At 37.9% G+C, this 18,743-nt stretch overlaps 1 protein-coding gene across 3 annotated transcripts in view; it reads left to right on the forward strand.

The window, feature by feature from the left end:
* Positions 1-17,220, forward strand: part of LOC139137125 (ephexin-1-like) — a 40,466-nt gene extending 23,246 nt beyond the window's left edge. For 2 of the 3 annotated variants that reach the window (XM_070705085.1, XM_070705087.1), the window contains exons 4-15: positions 2,333-3,406; positions 4,613-4,667; positions 5,976-6,205; positions 6,898-7,049; positions 7,256-7,408; positions 7,982-8,111; positions 9,321-9,482; positions 10,404-10,570; positions 11,438-11,626; positions 12,189-12,277; positions 13,003-13,107; positions 13,770-17,205. In XM_070705085.1, coding sequence (XP_070561186.1) covers positions 2,333-3,406; positions 4,613-4,667; positions 5,976-6,205; positions 6,898-7,049; positions 7,256-7,408; positions 7,982-8,111; positions 9,321-9,482; positions 10,404-10,570; positions 11,438-11,626; positions 12,189-12,277; positions 13,003-13,107; positions 13,770-13,936 — 2,673 coding nt within the window. In that variant the 3' untranslated portion in view covers positions 13,937-17,205. Of the gene's footprint in view, positions 1-2,332; positions 3,407-4,612; positions 4,668-5,975; positions 6,206-6,897; positions 7,050-7,255; positions 7,409-7,981; positions 8,112-9,320; positions 9,483-10,403; positions 10,571-11,437; positions 11,627-12,188; positions 12,278-13,002; positions 13,108-13,769 lie in introns of all 3 variants that reach the window. The other variant, XM_070705086.1, reaches the window with a different exon arrangement.
* Positions 17,221-18,743: the final 1,523 nt, after the last annotated feature.

The raw sequence follows: 18,743 nt of genomic DNA on the forward strand, positions 1-18,743 counted from the left end.
TTCAATAAAGCACGACCAGCGACAGTATACCACTCAATTTTGACCAGTCCTCTTCATATGTTGGCTGGTCCCCGCCTCAGTGACAAGCACAAAGAGGCAGGTAACGGGAAACCGCCATGTATCGAATTACGAAATCTGATTGGTTGAATCATGGGGCGCTGTCATTGGCTGTTCAATTTTATTTGGAAGTAACGCTAAAATTATCACAGTTTCATGATGCGAACGTGGCTAGAATTTAACCAAGGATACCATTCTCACAAGTTTTGAAATATTGGCAGCTACCAGATTAGACTAAAAAGCACGCGACAAAAAATGATGCACTATGTGCGGGCATGCGCAATTAACAACTTCCGGGAGACCAAAAACTGTCTCATTTCAAAATGGCGGTTTGCCTGTATCTGCGTCTTACTACGTGCTGCGTCTAGACACGTGAGACGCAGTGATCAGCGAACTTCCTATGTTCACTCGCTATTGCTTTTGCATATATGTCGTGAACTTGTCAAAATCTCATGTTATACCACTGCTTTGGGTGCTTTATTGCTCGACTATTAGTCCCCACGGACACCGTCCGGGGGACTTATAGGTTTGGTCATGTCCGTGCGTGTGTGCGTGCGTGCGTGCGTGCGTGCGTGCGTGCGTCCGTGCGTCCGTCCGTTCACGCAGATATCTCAGAGATGCCTGAAGCGATTTCATTCAAACTTGGTACAAGGATTACTTCATATGTCATACAGATGCACGTCGATTCGTTTTGTGATACGATCCAATATGGCTGCCAGGCGGCCATTTTATTACGATTTTTTCATGTACAGAGCCATAATTCAGGCATGTTTCAACTGATTTTATTCAAAGTTGGTACAAGGACATTGACCAATGTCATAGATATGCACATCGATTCTTTTTGTGATACGATCCAATATGGCCGCCGTGCGGCCATTTTGTTACGATTTTTTCATGTACAGAGCCATAACTCAGGCATATCTCAACCAATGTCATTCAAAATGGTACAAGGACATTGACCTATGTCATACATATGCACGTCAATTTGTTTTGTGATACGATCCAATATGGCCGCCAGCAGGCGGCCATTTTATTACGATTTTTTCATGTACAGAGCCATAACTCAGGCATGTTTCTACAGATTTTATTCAAAGTTGGTACAAGGACATTGACCAATGTCATAGATATGCACATCAATTTGTTTTGTGATACGATCCAATATGGCCGTTGTGCGGCCATTTTGTTACGATTTTTTCATGTATGGAGCCATAACTCAGGCATATCTCAACCAATTTCATTCAAACTTGGTACAAGGACATTGACCTATGTCATACATATGCACGTCAATTTGTATTGTGATACGATCCAATATGGCCACCAGGTGCCATTTTATTACGATTTTTTCATGTACAGAGCCATAATTCAGGCATGTTTCAACTGATTTTATTCAAAGTTGGTACAAGGACATTGACCAATGTCATAGATATGCACATCGATTCTTTTGTGATACGATCCAATATGGCCGCCGTGCGGCCATTTTGTTACGATTTTTCATGTACAGAGCCATAACTCAGGCATATCTCAACCAATTTCATTCAAAATTGGTACAAGGATATGACCTATGTCATACATATGCACGTCAATTTGTTTTGTGATACGATCCAATATGGCCGCCAGCAGGCGGCCATTTTATTACGATTTTTTCATGTACAGAGCCATAACTCAGGCATGTTTCTACAGATTTTATTCAAAGTTGGTACAAGGACATTGACCAATGTCATAGATATGCACATCAATTTGTTTTGTGATACGATCCAATATGGCCGTCGTGCGGCCATTTGTTACGATTTTTTCATGTACAGAGCCATAACTCAGGCATATCTCAACCAATTTCATTCAAACTTGGTACAAGGACATTGACCTATGTCATACATATGCACGTCAATTTGTATTGTGATACGATCCAATATGGCCACCAGGTGGTCATTTTATTACGATTTTTTCATGTACAGAGCCATAACTCAGGCATATCTCAACCAATTTTATTCAAACTTGTACAAGGACATTGACCTATGTCATACATATGCACATTGATTTGTTTTGTGATTCAATCCAATATGGCCACCATGTGGCCATTTTATTACGATTTTTTCATCTCCTGAACTACAACTCAGACACATGTATCAAGCGAATTTATTCAAAAGTATTTTTATCACAGACCTAATGAAGAGGACTCTATCCTCTCTGAGGACCTGTAATCAAAGCACCCATTAACAAGTGGGGACTGTGTCATCAACGATGACTCATTTCATTTATAATTATCTCTCAACTCTAGGAAAGTCATAGAAGAAATAGGGAATCTCAGGCAAAAGCATCTGAAAGGGACAGTGACAATGACAGTACGGATTCCTACGATGATGTGGAAGTCTTTGAGGAAATTAGTGGAAGGGCGCCCTCTAGAGTTAAGAGTGATGTGAATGAGGATTCCCCGTCAGTTTCACCAGTTAAAGCTGCCATGGCAATATTCAAATTGGCTGAACAGAGGAACAATCCAGGACTTGCAAATGTTAAGCGCCACCCCAAAAAGACAAATATGGGAATGCCCACCAACCGGAAAAAGCCGTCTGTCAGAGCAAGAAAAACCAGTGACAAAGAGCTTGTAGTTCTTACGCCATCTCCGACGAGAAAGTCTCCGGATGGAAAGTCATCTTTTGTGATATCCCTTGAAAACTCAATATCAAAGCAACCAAGCAATAAAACAGAAGAGTATAGATCTGCACCAGTTCTGGCAAACTGCGAGACAGAATCTACATACTCTGAAATACCAGATAGCTATGATAATGACGATGATGACGACGATGATGATGATGAATATGATTATGAAGTGATGCAACCCCCTCGATTATCAGTTTCATCAAATGACAGTAATTCTTACGTTGACCCAGAGGAAGTGGATCAGATAGCCACAGGATCACGTCACGGCATTCCGAGTGACGAAAATGTATTTTCAGACCCTGATTTCATTCCCATGTACATGGATCCTGTACTGCTAGCGCCTTATGCCCAGGCATCTAAAAGTAACAATTCATCTGGATGTGAAAGCGAGACAAGTACAGTAACTGAAAATCATACATCTGACCGAGCTGAGTCTCCGCACTCGTCGAATTCCAAAACTGAAGAAGGAGATGACAAACCGCCATGCCCGGCAAGATACAGCAGTCTCATGCCTCCGGAATTTAACATCCTGGCCGCTGTGACCGGCTCGCTACCAAGGAATCAGCAACATTCGCCATCATCATCGCCACCACTGCCAGCCAAGAGGAGTCCGCGTTTGCCGCCAAAGCGGGAAGGAGCATCAGCACATACTTTCTCATTTGAAAAACTCAAAGATGAACCGGAAAATAATCAGGCAAGTTTAACATGATATTATGCTCAATTTTAATGACAGTATTAATATTAATAATCTTTACGGCCCTGATACGGGTTTTGCGGACCGAGGTTGTATGGCGGAAGGGCCGAGCGTGCGAGGGCCCGTACGCCGTACGACCGAGGTCCGCAAAACCCGTATCTGGGCCGTAAAGGTTTTATCATATACCTTATTGAACGGTTGCGATATGTTTCAGTATTTATCAATTAAATTTTGTTAAAGTTATGGGCGTAAATTAAAAAAAAACATGAGCCACGCAACTTTGCGGATTAATATGTACGATGTTGCCATTTGTTCTGTTCTTGAACGCGTCACGAGCTTGTTCTATGCGAACGCCAATGTCACTACAGAATGAGCACAGATGAGTAGTTGATCCTGTTCGTTAAAATACACTTTCTCAGCAAAACATTGAGAGGAGACTATCAAGCACTTGTTTTAAACCAATTTTGATCAGAATAAGATTCGAATTGTCTACAATTTGCTTCAAAACTACGAGCGAAGCGCATAGAAACGGGTGCGAATCTCGCGCTGACGTGCTTTCTAATGGAATGTACGTGGATAGCAGAGCGCGTAGCAACGACAACGAAAAAGTTTGAAAAAGCGCGCACACTACCTTATTTGGGCAAAGTGTGCCTGGGCGTGATACGGCAACTTATTACACACCTTTAAGAGCGCCTTTTCCAATAGGTTTACATGGGTACGTGAATCTAGGTATATGTTAATGTGCTCTCTGAGTCATCTTCAAATACGTTTACATTTTAAATCTCAGTGTTTGCGGAATCAAGGTATTGTTTGTTCCCACAAGGTAGCTAGTTTGCAAGTTTTGCTCAAAATTTCTTCAATGAAACTTTCAACCTTTCTCCAACCATGAATGAAAAATCAAGGGTCAATGTGCAAATTTTGGTACAAAAAATGCAAATAATGTTTACAGATATCTGCAAATTCAAAATGGCTGCCATCCCTGTGTTGACTCTATGGATAAAAGTAAAATTTTCAATTTTCGAAAAACTAAGATAGTGAAGATTCTTCTTACACCAAGAGCTTTGCAATGAGCCCCCACAAGTGATACCTCAAAACAGAAACAGTAAAACTTTTAGAGTCCGAATATCTGTCCCAAGGCACATTCTACCTTAAACTATGTGTGTACAATTTATATTTTTTACAATTTTCCATTTCCATTCATTATAGAAGGGAACTTGCGGCATCAGGAGATCCCGACAGAAATCAAGATATGTTGACACTGGTAAGGAAATGAGTTCATTTCATAACAGACCATATTGGTTGGAGTCCACATTCTCTGACATTAAACATTGCAGATAATACGCACTATTAAAGCCCCAATAGCTGCAAATTTTATGCATTTTCATGATTGTGTTTCAAAACCAAAATTGGTTTGTGTAAATGTGCTAAGTGAAGGATGCATATTGAAATATCACTGCTCACTGATTTGGACCATGCCTATATGTTTTAACATTGAATTTTATTTCAGCAAACCGAATAATTTGTACAAACCTCTTAAGTTGAATTTGCTTTTGTGCACATTTCAATGGACATTCAAGTTATGCAATACTTTTGCAATCTTGGGCGTATTGTGGACTCATTTTTAGACCCTTGAAGTAAATGAACTTTTCACCATCTTTTTATGAAATTAGAAAATTTTATGTCCCCAATGGAGTTAACACAGGGTCGCCAACCATTTTGAATTTCAAATATTGTTAAATTTTAAGTAATTTGTCACTTATATCCCAAACTTTGTGTGGTAACCCTCGATTTTAATATTCATAGTCAAAGTCAAGTGTCCTTTAGGAAAGCATGAACAAATGTTTAAAAGTCTCCATTTTGATTGAGGAACACATTACCTTAAAGGGGCAATTTTCAATCCCTGGTTCTCGCATTAGAGATTGTTAACACTGACTGTTTATGTGATTTTAGTCCTTTGTTCTCCTTTGAAAGTTGTGCACAGTTAGTCAGCTTGCTAAGAGATAAAACTGATGAAGACACCTCCCCTTTAAAGAGCTGCAGAGTTGTAATATAGAATAATAGGTCTATACCAGTGTGGCATGTCCAATTGTAGTCTTCACAGACAGTGTCTAGAGTTTGAAATTGTGACTAACCTTATATTAAGGTAGTATGCGCATCAAAAGTGACTTAAAATTTCGCTCAAACTTTCCTTAAGGAATCTTTCAATTGTTGTCTTTTCAAAATCGAGAATAAAAATCAGGGGTCAACGTGTAAATTTAAGTACTAGAGAAACAAATTTTCCAAGATTTAAAGTCAATATTTATTCTTATTGATTGACTAAAGATTTCAAATTTGAAATTCAAAATAGCTGCCATCCCTGTGTTAACTCTATGGAAGAAAAATAAAAAATTCGATTTTCGAAAACTCTAAGCAGGTGAAAGTTTTTCTTTCTCCAAGAGCTACAAAATGAGCCGCCATAAGTGGGAGATCAGAAAAGAATTGTAAAAGTTTGAGAGTACGAATACTGGTATCTGTCCCCAAGGCACGATCTATCTTAAAATAAGTTTGTTTGTGTATACTTTTCATGCAGCACCAATGTTTCAACAATACCAGCGTGAAGAGAAGGCCAGAGCCACAAAGATGCTCAGGGACATCCCCGAGGATGAGGTTGCATCCGACCCGGAAGAGGAGGCAGCAAGAGATGTTTCCACATACAAGAGAGAGGGAACGTTCCAGCGTACACTGTGGAGTGAACTGCCGGAAGTGAGGAAGAGTGGGTTGCTCTCCACCTTGGATAGGAAGGACGTAAAACTGCAAGAGGTGAGTGACCAGCTTGTGAAATTTCGTCCCTGCTTTTACGTTGGTGTAGTGTCATACGTTGACCAGTTTTTGCATTTTGCGTATATATATGCTACATGTGAAACAAAACCGAGATGTTTGTTGGTTAAAATATGAAGGGAAAACTTTGACTTTTACAGTTTGCATTCTCTTGTCATTCACGCACAGTGAGCAGGTGGGTATTGTTTTAGTATGCAAATCTAATGATAATTACACATTATCAATGATGAACATTCACAGATATTGCACACTGTGGACCATACATTGGTGAATTATTGGAGAGTAATATTGGTGGGAAATCACATCAGCTGAAATGGCAAGAGTCAAAATTGGTAGAAACGGAAATAGTTTCACATTAATAACAAGTGACCTAGGGTGTCATTCAGGTTAGGGATCGGGAAAAAGTACTTGCTGAAGGTCCTCAAGGAAACTTGTTTTAGCTCGCATCAAAATGTTTCTGTCCACATATCTTAACACAGGCTGCTGACGTTTCTGACTTCATTTTGTTTATCTCTGAAGCAGACAGCAACTGCCAGTATTTTCAGTCAGAAACTAAATGCATGCAGTCTTCAGCATGAACTTGATAATGGGAGTTAGGCCAAAAATGGAGGGATTAGGATAAATATTGCATTTGTACACACACCTTCATGAATTTCTTGGTCTTTTTTTGGCAGATGATGTTTGAAGTCATCACATCAGAAGCATCCTACCTGCACAGCTTGAACGTCTTCATGGAACTTTTTGTGGAAAACTCAAGCTTGCTGTCGCAGATCGAGAACAAGCAGTTGTTTTCCAATATGGCAGCCATTAGAGATGTCAGTGAGAGGTGAGGTGAAAATTCATTGTTACCCATCTCATGATTGGTTGTTTACCGGTATGATAAATGTAAGCCAATATCCTATTGGTTGCATATTCACATTCTGAAATTCTGATTGGATGACCACAAGATTTGATGGTCAATAACAATACAGCTTCTATTGCAATATGTTTTTGTCCCGTTTTATATATTTAGTGTTTTTTCTTTTCTCGTAGATTTTTGCTGGCAATGGAAAATAGACAAGAGGAAAACCTGGTGTTGGTTGACATCTGTGATATAGTGCAGGAGTTTGCTGACAAACATTTCCAGTGTTATGTTGTCTACTGCAGCAACCAATCACAACAACTGAGAACATATCAAACGTTAATGTAAGCCAAACTACAGAATTCCACTGACAATTTTCATAACATGATATCATCATTGCATGTCTGGGTGTGTGAGACACGAAATATTGTCTACTGCAACCAATCTGAATTCATGTGTAATTTGTAATTAAAATTGCAAACTGCAACAAAAATTATGACTCTGTATCATAATAGAAAATATCATCTGCCAAGGGCAGGTAAATTATCGACCAGGAAGGATGAATTATTTAGTTACCAGCTTGATACGCAAGTGGAACACACAGCTGCTTGGATTTTTTTGGTGTGATCGAACAATGATTTGTCATGGGTGTAATCTATGGGAGATATAAATATCAGTAAAGGCAACTTTTCATATTTACCTACCCTAATGTCTAGTTAATATTTTCCAAAAAAATATTGTTGACTGTGTATAGCTAAAAGTAAGTACAGAAATAAACTGCTTCATTTCTGCCAGTTGTTTTCACTTAATCAGAAAAATTAGTGTATCAAAGATCATTTTTTTGCAGCAGGAGACTATCTCATCAGAAGAAGTTCACAATCAATGCCAAATTTCATCTTTTTTTTGTTTTTCTGCAGGGATACATCTGAGGAATTCAAGAACATGGTACGGTTGTTGGAAGCTCGGCCAGCATGTCAAGGTCTTCCCTTCCAGTCATTTATCACCCTGCCAATGCAAAGGATTACCAGACTTCCCCTTCTTATTGAGGTAAGTAGAGCTTGAACAGAGGATGTGAAGTTCAAAGGTCATGGCATATTTCATACGTATGGTTCACAGTGGTCTTCTGCCCTATCCTACTGGTTCCATCTGCCATGTTTTGAAAAGAAACTCATAAGAATTTTTCATATTTTAATACACATTACCAGTTGTAGACCCCCAAAAAGTACATAAATGTGATTTTCACCGACATGTCCAGCTAAAATATTAATATGGTATATTTTATTAGCTCATATTTGGTTTTATATATAAATACCAAAAAGAGCTTATATGATGAGTCTAAATGTCTGTATATTTGTGGGTATGTGCGGATGTATGTCCGTCACACACAAAGGCTCCCATACCGCCAAAGCTACCGTCTCAGTATTTGGTGTACAGGTAGATGTAGGGGTTGAGATGTGAATTTGTTCAAATGAACACATCAGTGTCAAAAATGTGCAAATGAGGTAAGAAAAAGCGAAATTCTGAAACAGGCTTGAAACAGGCTTACTCCACTGACTTGAGTCATTTCCTGTCATTGTCATTGAACTGTTACATATTAACAGACCTGCTCAAACCATAGACAGTAGAGGGGAGGAAGACCGTCTATGGTCAAACTAAGGCAGTAAGGGGGCTAGCTGCCTTTCTGCTATGCATGTTGCTAAAGTTGACCTCCAGTACCTAAAGTTTCAGACCTTAATTACTTTTGTCATTCTTGTTTTTCTGGTTTAAATATTTCTTGTTGTTTTTCTGGTTGTACTGTGCAGAAATCATTGTCATAACATCAACGTAGAATTTTCCTGCACTGAACAGATAGAAACAACATTTATTGTTGATCTTTGGTACCCATACTGGTATATACCAATTCTGATCAAATTTGAGTGACACCGTATAATTGCGGTATTTTTTATTGACTTTAGTCTTATATCAATGTGATATGTGTCACAATGATCTTTCTAGAACTTATGATTTATGCTAATTTTGACTGCCTCAACCACAACAGGATTAAAAGAGATTTACAATGAACTGACTTGAAAAAATGAAGAATCTTGTGAATGACAGTTTTCTGTGACTTTGCAAGAAAATGTGTGTCATGATGTCATGATTCTCACCTTTTCAACTGTGAGGGCGCACTCCTGCAATGGCTGCCAATATTATAGCCAGTTTCAAGGGCTACCTTTAACTCTCTTTCTGTTGTTGACAATTGTCATCTTCTTACAGAGCATTTTCCATCATGCGGAGGAGGAGACGCTGACCTACAAGTCGGCTGAGATGGCTCTGGTTGCCATCAAGAAGAGAGTCAAGGAGTGCAATGAAGGAGCCAGGAAAATGGACAGACTCTTTGAAATGATTGAAATACAAGAACAGCTGAAAATGAGCAAGGTATTAACCCTTTCAGTGCTGTTATTTTTCCCACCGAAATTTCAGTGCAACATTTTATGAATTTTAATGAATTTTTCTGTATTTTTTGGGATAGTTTTGGACCAAATGGACAGACCTGTTCATTGACTGTAGTTTTTGACCAAAATTTTGGAGAAAATTTGAAATTAATTTTCTTGATCTGAAAAAAAATGTTGGTGGTAATATTCTATAAAGGCAAAATGTCGACTTAGGCACTCAAAGGGTTAAAAGATAATAATGTAGTATGTAAGGATAAACGGTTGTTCGTGTGATAAGTAGTCCAGCTATCAGTGTCTAAATGCAGGCAAATGTCTGCACTTTCGTATGTACTTTACTTAACGACAATGATGAAAACAATCAGCTTACTGAGAGAAAATGGCACCATAAAGAGTGGGTCACACTCAAAACTATATTTATCACATGTATGGAGTTTGTGCTAGTTACAATAACCAAGCCTCTGAACAGTGGGTCTGGCATGAAGATCAAGTTCACACAGGTTTCTTGTTTGTTCTTGTGAAGCCAGGTTTTACAATTTGTCTGGTTGTATTTACCTCAGTTGCAACTATCCAATGCCATCAAATTCAAATGTTTCACTGATGTTTTACCAAGATGCAGATGACTTTCAGAAGGCGAATCTCTTTTGAAAATCTAACAAAACCAGAAAAGATGTCAATCAATCATTCGGTCAGTCTTTATTCTCAAAAACTTGAATTTCGGAAAATGATGTATTGAAGTACAAGTAGTTCTGAGAAAGACATTGAAAAAATCTGTAACAGCCCTGATAAAAGATGTGTGTCTCATCACTGACAAGCCAGTATCAAAGATGCCCACTCTAAAATCTGAAGTACTTTCTTTAAACACTTGATCCTGTTTTGACCTCTGTGTTTCTAAAACCACCTACAGCATTTGGCATTGGTGTCGCAGAATCGCTGGTTGATCAAGAGAGGTGAACTGGGGGAGGTTAAATACGCAAAATCCAAAATTCCGTTCAGCACCGCCATCAAACCGATCCAAGATCCAATACACCTTATTGTGTTCACTGACCTTGTACTGATCACCAGAGAGAAATCGTAAGTAGAACGTTTCATTGTTGTCACTTGTATTTCAATCAGCTTGTAGTGTAATATCACACTGGGGCTGAGGCTATAAGCTCACAGAGCTATTTAATTCCAATATAGTGACAGTTCATTATTTGTAGTAGATGGGTTTTTGATGCAAATTTTTTTAGTATACTTATCTTTGTCACAGGTGTTGGCAGCCTCGCAGCCTCACTTGCTATGCATGTGTCAGCTCTCTGAGATTGACTACTCGGCACACTGCTGCATACTTTGTACCACAGCAGTGACCCATGACATAAGATGGCTGCCAGCATGTGGCCCACACACACAGCTGAATGGTATCAAAAGATGTGTTATATTTTATCCCAATTGAAAATATATCAATGCTCCTGAATTTATTCTCTTTTTTTCTCAGTTAATTTATTAGTTTTATCATTTGATTGCTTGCAAATTTTGCTCAAAATAACTGAGGCCGAGCTGTGACGTGCAATGACACAATCACAAGAGTTGTGGGATTGCAGTGGCAGCAACCATGCCGTCAAAAATTTTATTCTTATCTTACTGCAGTGACACATGCATGTCAGTGAGCCGCTTGTGGCCATCTTCAGCGGCCTGCTGCGTGAGCTATTACTCTCAACGTCTCGACTTTGGAATAGATGATATGGTGTCATCAACGCCCCAGAGAAAGGTTTTCTTTCTCACCCTCATCAGTGTCAATCTAGACTAGCTGCTTCTACCTTTTTTTGACACTCCCTTTACCTGTTCAACGCTGATACCTAATTATTAATTACCACTGGAGATATTCAGTGTCTTAGATGGTGCACTATCATATAGTTTTGTCAGATTTACAGCTTCAGTATTCGATTTTTGTTCCTACAGTGATGGTAGCTTTGTTGTGGAGGACCATTGCCTTCGGAACTTGTGTCAGGTGGTAGCCGTGGAACAGCCCCAGAAGCATCCATTATTGAAGCGGGGGGTGCCGGCTAACTGCATGAATATCTTCATCTTAGTGTTGTTGGAAAATTACAAGAAGAAGCAGAGAGAAATTATTCTTAACTGTCAGAAATTGTAAGTATCGAAAAAAGTTACAAATGTATGTACGTGTATGAGTGTAGGAGTGTGACATATAATGGGGCCATGGTAAATACACGGTTTTGCAGTTTGCCACTTATATCCTGTCAAATTGAACCAGTAATACTTGCCTCAAAACAGAAAGTTTTTAAACTTTTTCTCAAACTTTCCTTACGGAATCTTCAAGTCTGTCTCTTTAAAAATTTGGTGTCACTGTGCAAAGTTTGGGAGTAGAGAATCATACAGGTATTACCTGAAATTTTCCAATATGAAGTATTTGTTATTTAAAATGGCTGCGATACCATGTGCTACCTCCATGGAGATCAATTGAGTTTACAATTTTCACAAAGACATGATCAATGATGAAAAGTTCCTGTACATCACAGGCTTCAAAATGAGTCCCCACACAATTAGAAGACCAGTGAAGTATTGTAAAATCCGGAGTGTCTGAATATCTGTTCCCAGGGTGCATTCTAACTTGTCACTGCCAGCTGTTTTCCTAGCATAGCGCCCTCTTGTGACAGAAAAACATCATGTCTACTTTCTCGTCCTGTAACAGGAGTGATAGACAAAGATGGATGGATGTCTTGTCTGCCGACAGCAAAGAGGATGATGATTATGAAGATGGCAGGATTTATGAAGCATGGGGTATGTATCAGTCACTGCTTGACAATTCCTTCCTTTGCCCAACACAGTGAATAGCAAAATAATACAAAATATGAATGAATCAGCCACACAACCTCCCAATACTTAACCCTTTGAGCGCCAAAGTCTATTTTTGTCCCCTTTATAAAATAAACCTGAGTCAATTTTTCTCAGATTTTTTCCAAAATTTTGAGAAAAAACTTTAGCAAATGAAATGTGATGTCCATTTGGACCAAAATTATAAAAAAATAACCGAAAAATTCTTAAAAATTGGTAAAATTTTGCACTAAAATTTATGGCAGGAGAAAATTACAGCATTCAAAGGGTTAAAGTAGCACTTCAAAATTGAGAGACTTGCACTTTTGCTCAACGTTTCTGTAAGTAAACTTAAAAAATCTTTCCCTTTTCAAATCAAGAATAAAAGTTGAGGGTCACTGTGCAAAATTTGGTTCAACAGAAACAAATTCCACGACAGTTACTTACACTTGAAATTCAAAATGGCCACCGTCCCTGTGCTAACTCAATGGTGGAAAATTAAATTTTCAATTTTCACATAAATAAGCTGCTGAAAACTGTACTTACTCTATGAGCTTCAATAAGAGCTGCCACAGGTGGTAGACCAGAAAAACATTGTAAAAGTTTTAGAGTCTGAATATCTGCCTCAAAGGTGCATTCTGCCACAAAAGATAGCCTCAGTATCTGACTGGTTCTTTGTTTGCATTCACTAGATTGTCCACAAGTGCAGTGTGTAGAAGCTTACCAATCATCTGAACCAGATGAACTGTCACTGGAAGAGTCAGATGTCATTAATGTCTTCAGAAAACTACCAGATGGTAAGTCACAATGCAATCTTTACTCCATGGCAAACTGTATTGTTGGAATAGGTACTCGGAACAAAGGATAGCAGCACAAATTGTGTTCTTGGAGAATAGGAATTCAATACAAAATTTTGAAAGCTGTAAAACTGTAGAATGTTATAAATGGGGATTCAAAATAGTTGATTGTGCTCTAATATTCATGTGTCATATTATGAGAGGACAGTATACAGTTTAAAGTGTGAGTTTTCCCCATTTGGTTGCAAGCCATTTGGAAAAGTGCAATGGTGCGTGCTTTGAAATAATGTGCGAATGTCACTGATATTTGCAAGTTCTTCTTGCTAATTTTGAAAAGATGTTTCACACGTTGATTGAAAAGTACCGAATCTGTTTCCGTTCCTGAAGTGTGAACATAGGATAATAAGTTTGCTTGATAATAGTGTACATTTCGATTGATTGAAGATCTGCAAATCATCGTGTTTTTAGACAACAGACATTTACGAATCTCGGCTTGCCTTTGAAGATCACCAAACTAAATTCACCAATTTCATCGCATAGATTCTTTTTGGTCGGACAAAGTAAATGTCTAAATTAAAACATCATCATTACTGACTTACAATGTGCTCTATTTAAAAAGAGGAGTTACAGTACCGCCAACACTATTTTCATGTCTCCCTCAGGCTGGTATGAAGGCGAGCGGTTGCGTGACGGAGAGCGGGGCTGGTTCCCTGCTTCTTACGTCCAGGAGATCCTCAGCCAGCACGTTCGGGCAAAGAACTTGCGAGAGCGTTACCGACTGCTGTGTCTGTCACAGTGCTACATCCAGTCCAAGTTCGGAAACGTCTAGCAAGAGTTCTCTCTGTTTCAAAACGTTGGAAGTGGACATCGTGATGTGCATCCATGGTTTTCAGCTCTTATCTGCCAGCTGATTCAGCTTAAGAGACCTCAGGTCTCAATCATAGAAGATCCTCTCAAGCCATCAAATGTTGGACTGATGAACTTTTGAAGGGATAAAGCTACTGTCTTTGCATACATATATTAATTTTGTGTATCACTGAGATATATAGGGCATGGTGGCAACAAGATGTGCCTGCAACCGTGCTGACAGACAGAACAAGTAAAAAAAACAAAGACATACTTGCTCATTCCTATGAGCAGAAGAAAAATATAAATATATGCCAATATATGCAAATGACTGCTCTTACAGACTACAAAACTGAGCATTAAGTACAGCAGAGTCATATTTTGTAGTCACATTTGTAACTGCCTTATCAACATTTATACATCAATGTGTCCCTAAAATGGCAACTTTGTCCGTTTAACCTGGTACTTACAGATGGTATGAATGAAAAGCTTCCGGCTACTACCACTTATTGAGGAGGAAGCAGAGAATTCCTTAAAATGTATATTTGTAACCTGGAAACCTTGAAACAAAATCTTTCAAGTTTATTTACAGCCAAGGATTAATGTGAAGAGACGCTCTTCACCAGATTGCAGTCAGACTGTAAACTTTTGCCGTGACAGTGTGGTAACTTTGTGATTGCACCTGAATCCAGGGTCAGGGTGTCAATAGGGCAAAAGTTTGAATGTAAGGACGCTGTCGAATGTGTCCGATGAGTCTCTATGTCATGTGATCCAAATGGTAGATTTTGAAGCTATGCACATGTGTGGTCTGGGATAATTCAACACATTTCTGTAAAGCACGTTTTTTTATTTAATCATAATGAAAATCACCCACAGACAATCTCTGATTAACACAGTGTGGAAGATGGGTCCAGTGTCGTTCAGGTGTGTACACAGCGGTTTGGATTACTTCATCAAACATATCAGGTAGTATTAAGAGTTATTACCCAATATCGCCTGTTCCTGTGTCGTATCAGCATGAGTGTCATTTGTGCTGGGTCTGACACGAGACGAAGTAGGCAGAGAGGGGCAACTATTTTGTTTGTTTACTTTGTTTACTATCAAATTGCAAATGTAGTTCAAGAATACTCCGAAACTGAAGACGTTTATCGTGCAAATCTCGACGTTTACCGCAAATGTCATGGCTGAAGTTTTACAGTAAACATCACCAGGATCGAGCAATATGGGCATGGGTGTATGATAAAGAGAAGAGAATATATTGTTATTTTGACAGGCATCATAACACTGTCATGAATTTCATACAAAGTAATATGAAAATTCTGGAAATTATATCGTCGCGTCGCGTACAATAAGAATACACCATGGATAATCAAGATGTACAAATTTGCTGTAGCTTCTATGTACAGGGAAGCCCATTAATAATAAATTATGTTCAGCATTTTAAAGCTTAGCTTACCCAGATATGTAAATTTGAAAAAACAAATACTTAAATAATCATTTGTGTTAGTGCTATTCGGGACAAACTTCAACTTACTTTGTCTCTTATCAAAATTTTTAACTTGTAAAATGTGCTTACAAGACTTTTAAAACTTTATCAAGAAATGTGGACAAAATATTGTCCATTAGATTTGTAATATTTATGGTAAGAAAATAACTGGGTGCATAAGGTGTATTTTAAAATTTTGTGGAGTTCTCATTGTTTACCCAGACTAACTTTTTAAACCTTCACCAAGATGTCCTATGTTACTCAGGGTTTTGTGGGAACACATCTGTTACTATATTCTTTCCATTCAGTCTTGTCCGTGAAAGTGCTTAAAGAAAAGTTTTTACTAATATATTACAGTCAAGAAATAAGCAGGTTCCCCAAGGTAATTGTCTGTGTTCGAAGACAATAGTTTCAAGTAATAAGCAATGTGCAACGTTGACTTTTCTGTGAAGTATATGTATATCCAAAGATAAAACAAAGAATGAGACGCAAAAAAAAAGGGACGATAAAAGGAAAGTACATACAGCCAACTTCACTCAACCTCAACATGTGTCATGGCTACACATGTTGGATGCAAGGAGCCTTTGATTTCTTAATCTAACACTAAACAAGTAAATCTCATGCCACATGTCACATAATGGCCAGTACCGATAGACTGGGTCTCTTTAAATAATTGTGAGTGAAACTTGATGGCAAAAAGTTCCAGCCTTGTGCGTCTTTCCACTTAAACTATCCATGTGGTAAGAAAGTAAGAAGTATGTTATTCTTAAAGTGTGCACTGTCTGTTGACTCTGATAAAAATCTCAATTTTACAAGTTGAAAAATAAATGGACATCCTCATTCTTATCAACCCACTTAAAGATCTAATAGGTCATCCCTGTGTAATGAAACCTCTAAATTTCAATGGAGAAGAGTTGTCAGCTGGGAAGAAATCGCAATGTTTGTTACCCATTGTTTCTCTTCATTTACACTGTCATTGGCCATCTTGCAATCTTGATTAAATTTGATGCAAACTCAAATATAGATTCTAAACTTAATACAGATATCGGATTTTCTACTTCAATATAAGAAATCAAAACTACCAGTGATTCTCCATTTACATACTTTTCAAAGTGTAGACCAGGTGTGTATTTACCGGCATGGAAATCTTGGTATGTCCATTTAACCAAGATATTTTTAACCAGTGTGATGTTATCATAAACAGAACCTACCAGTAATTGTTACCTGAGAGTCACTTGGGTTTGAGGGAAGGAATAATCATATGATAACAGTAAATGAAAAAGTTCTTTCAGTGTCTCAGTTCAATATTTACTGCTGTTGTCCTCTAGTCCTTTCCATGGGTGTAAAAAAGAAACTTGCATCCATGCCCTTTCACATATGCTTTTATAGCATATTACATGCAACAATTCTTGCAATGAACAAGGAGCAACATCATAAATTCCGGTATGTTAAAATATATATAAGATGCTCTCAGTTCGTACATGCAGTCAGGGTTGTCTTGTTATTACAGTTATGCACACATAGGGACAGTGTAATCCTAAGTACAGAAAAGGATACAGATTGAAGTCGGATTCAAATATGCAATATATACAGCAGTTTCTAAACACTGCTGGACCCTTTTTTCTGTCATTCTTTTTTTAAAGAAAATGTCATTTAAAAAAGGCCACAAGTTTAGAATGAGATTTGTAAATTTAACTGTCTATTTAATATCTTTTTTAACAATAAGATAACCACTTACTGTATTCCTTATTTGAAATTACGCAGGGAATAAAAATTATAACAAAACAAGAAAGGTGCTTCTGTGCATCTTGTATGCTGATCATTAACAAGTTGTAATGTTAAGCGTATTGGACTTGTGTGCAAGAGAGATATTGCATGTATAATTCAGTTATGACACACTCTACAGTCAACAATTCATCCCAACAAAATATACTCAAAGCCTTTGATCCCGTTCATTCGTAACTCTAAATTTTATTCATTTCACAGTTCTGCACTAATTTATTGACTACCAGACATGGTAGTCGATAAATTAGTTAACACAGGGATGGCAGCCATTTTGAATTTTGAGTATCAGTTAGCCTTGGGTTATTAAGTACCAAAATTTGCACAGTGACCCCCAATTTTCATTATTGATTTCGAAAGAGAATGGTTGAAAGATTCCTCGAAAGTTTGAGCAAAAATTTAAGAATTTCACTTTCAGGGTGTAGACTACCTTAAACATACAATGCATCTCCACACTAAATGTCAAAATTATATACATACACTGGTTTTTCAGCTTTTGCACTAATTTATCAACTACCAGACATGCTGACATGCATACATTGAATATTCAATCTACTAGATAAGTTCCAATTATCACACATGTATGACAACATAGGAGCTAAAAATGAGAAACTGTGTGTTTAAATCAAAAATTTACTCATTTTACACTTGAATGAGTTGTCCTACAAACCAAATCCCCTCAACACACAAAACTTGAAAGAAGACATCCTCAGGAACTTCGACACTGTTACATTTATTTGATCCTGTTCATTCATAACTCTAAATTTTATTCATTTCACAGTTCTATAGGGTAGAACAGTGTCATCTGTAGGTCCATAACTTTGCTGTTGGTTTTCTGACATGTTTTCTGTCTTTTACACCCTATCACAAGTGTGAAACATTCAACAGATAAACAACTGAATCCATGCACAAGCTGCTAGTTAAGTGTGCATGATTTTCAACTATTTAACACTCCAATTTACAATCTGCCAACACTCATCAGTAGTCTAGTTCCGGTTACTATGACCAAATATCCTGAAAAAATTCACCTACATACCAGTTTTCCTAACTTTTCCATACATGACTACTTGGAAAGTGCACATTTCTATTGTATAAGTGCTGGACGAAGTTCTTTTATAATGTGACAAAAACAGACTGAATGTACTGTCACAACCTCAGCGCCATGGATCTACAAAATATTGTAAATGTCATCGGAAGAAGAGGAACAAAAATTACTGTAGGTACGCTCTGAACGAAGCATTCTCCAAATTAATGATCTGTTTAACTTTCGGAGGCTTGAGCTCATGTGACTGTAATAACATGACCAAATGGAACCTTGTCTGGGACTTACACAGAGAAAATGCTTTCTGTGTAGTCATGTTGGGAATAAAAAAGTTGTATTTATGTGAATTTTGTTGGTATTTTTGGGCGTTATAGGTCCCCAATAACTAAGTTATCAATGAGGGTTGGCATATTGTAAATTGGATGAGAAATGGTCAAAAACTCATGTGCACTAATAGCGTATACACAGACTTTGTACCTT

This window comes from Ptychodera flava, chromosome 7 (assembly GCF_041260155.1).
Source record: "Ptychodera flava strain L36383 chromosome 7, AS_Pfla_20210202, whole genome shotgun sequence".
NCBI classification, from domain to species: Eukaryota; Metazoa; Hemichordata; class Enteropneusta; family Ptychoderidae; genus Ptychodera; species Ptychodera flava.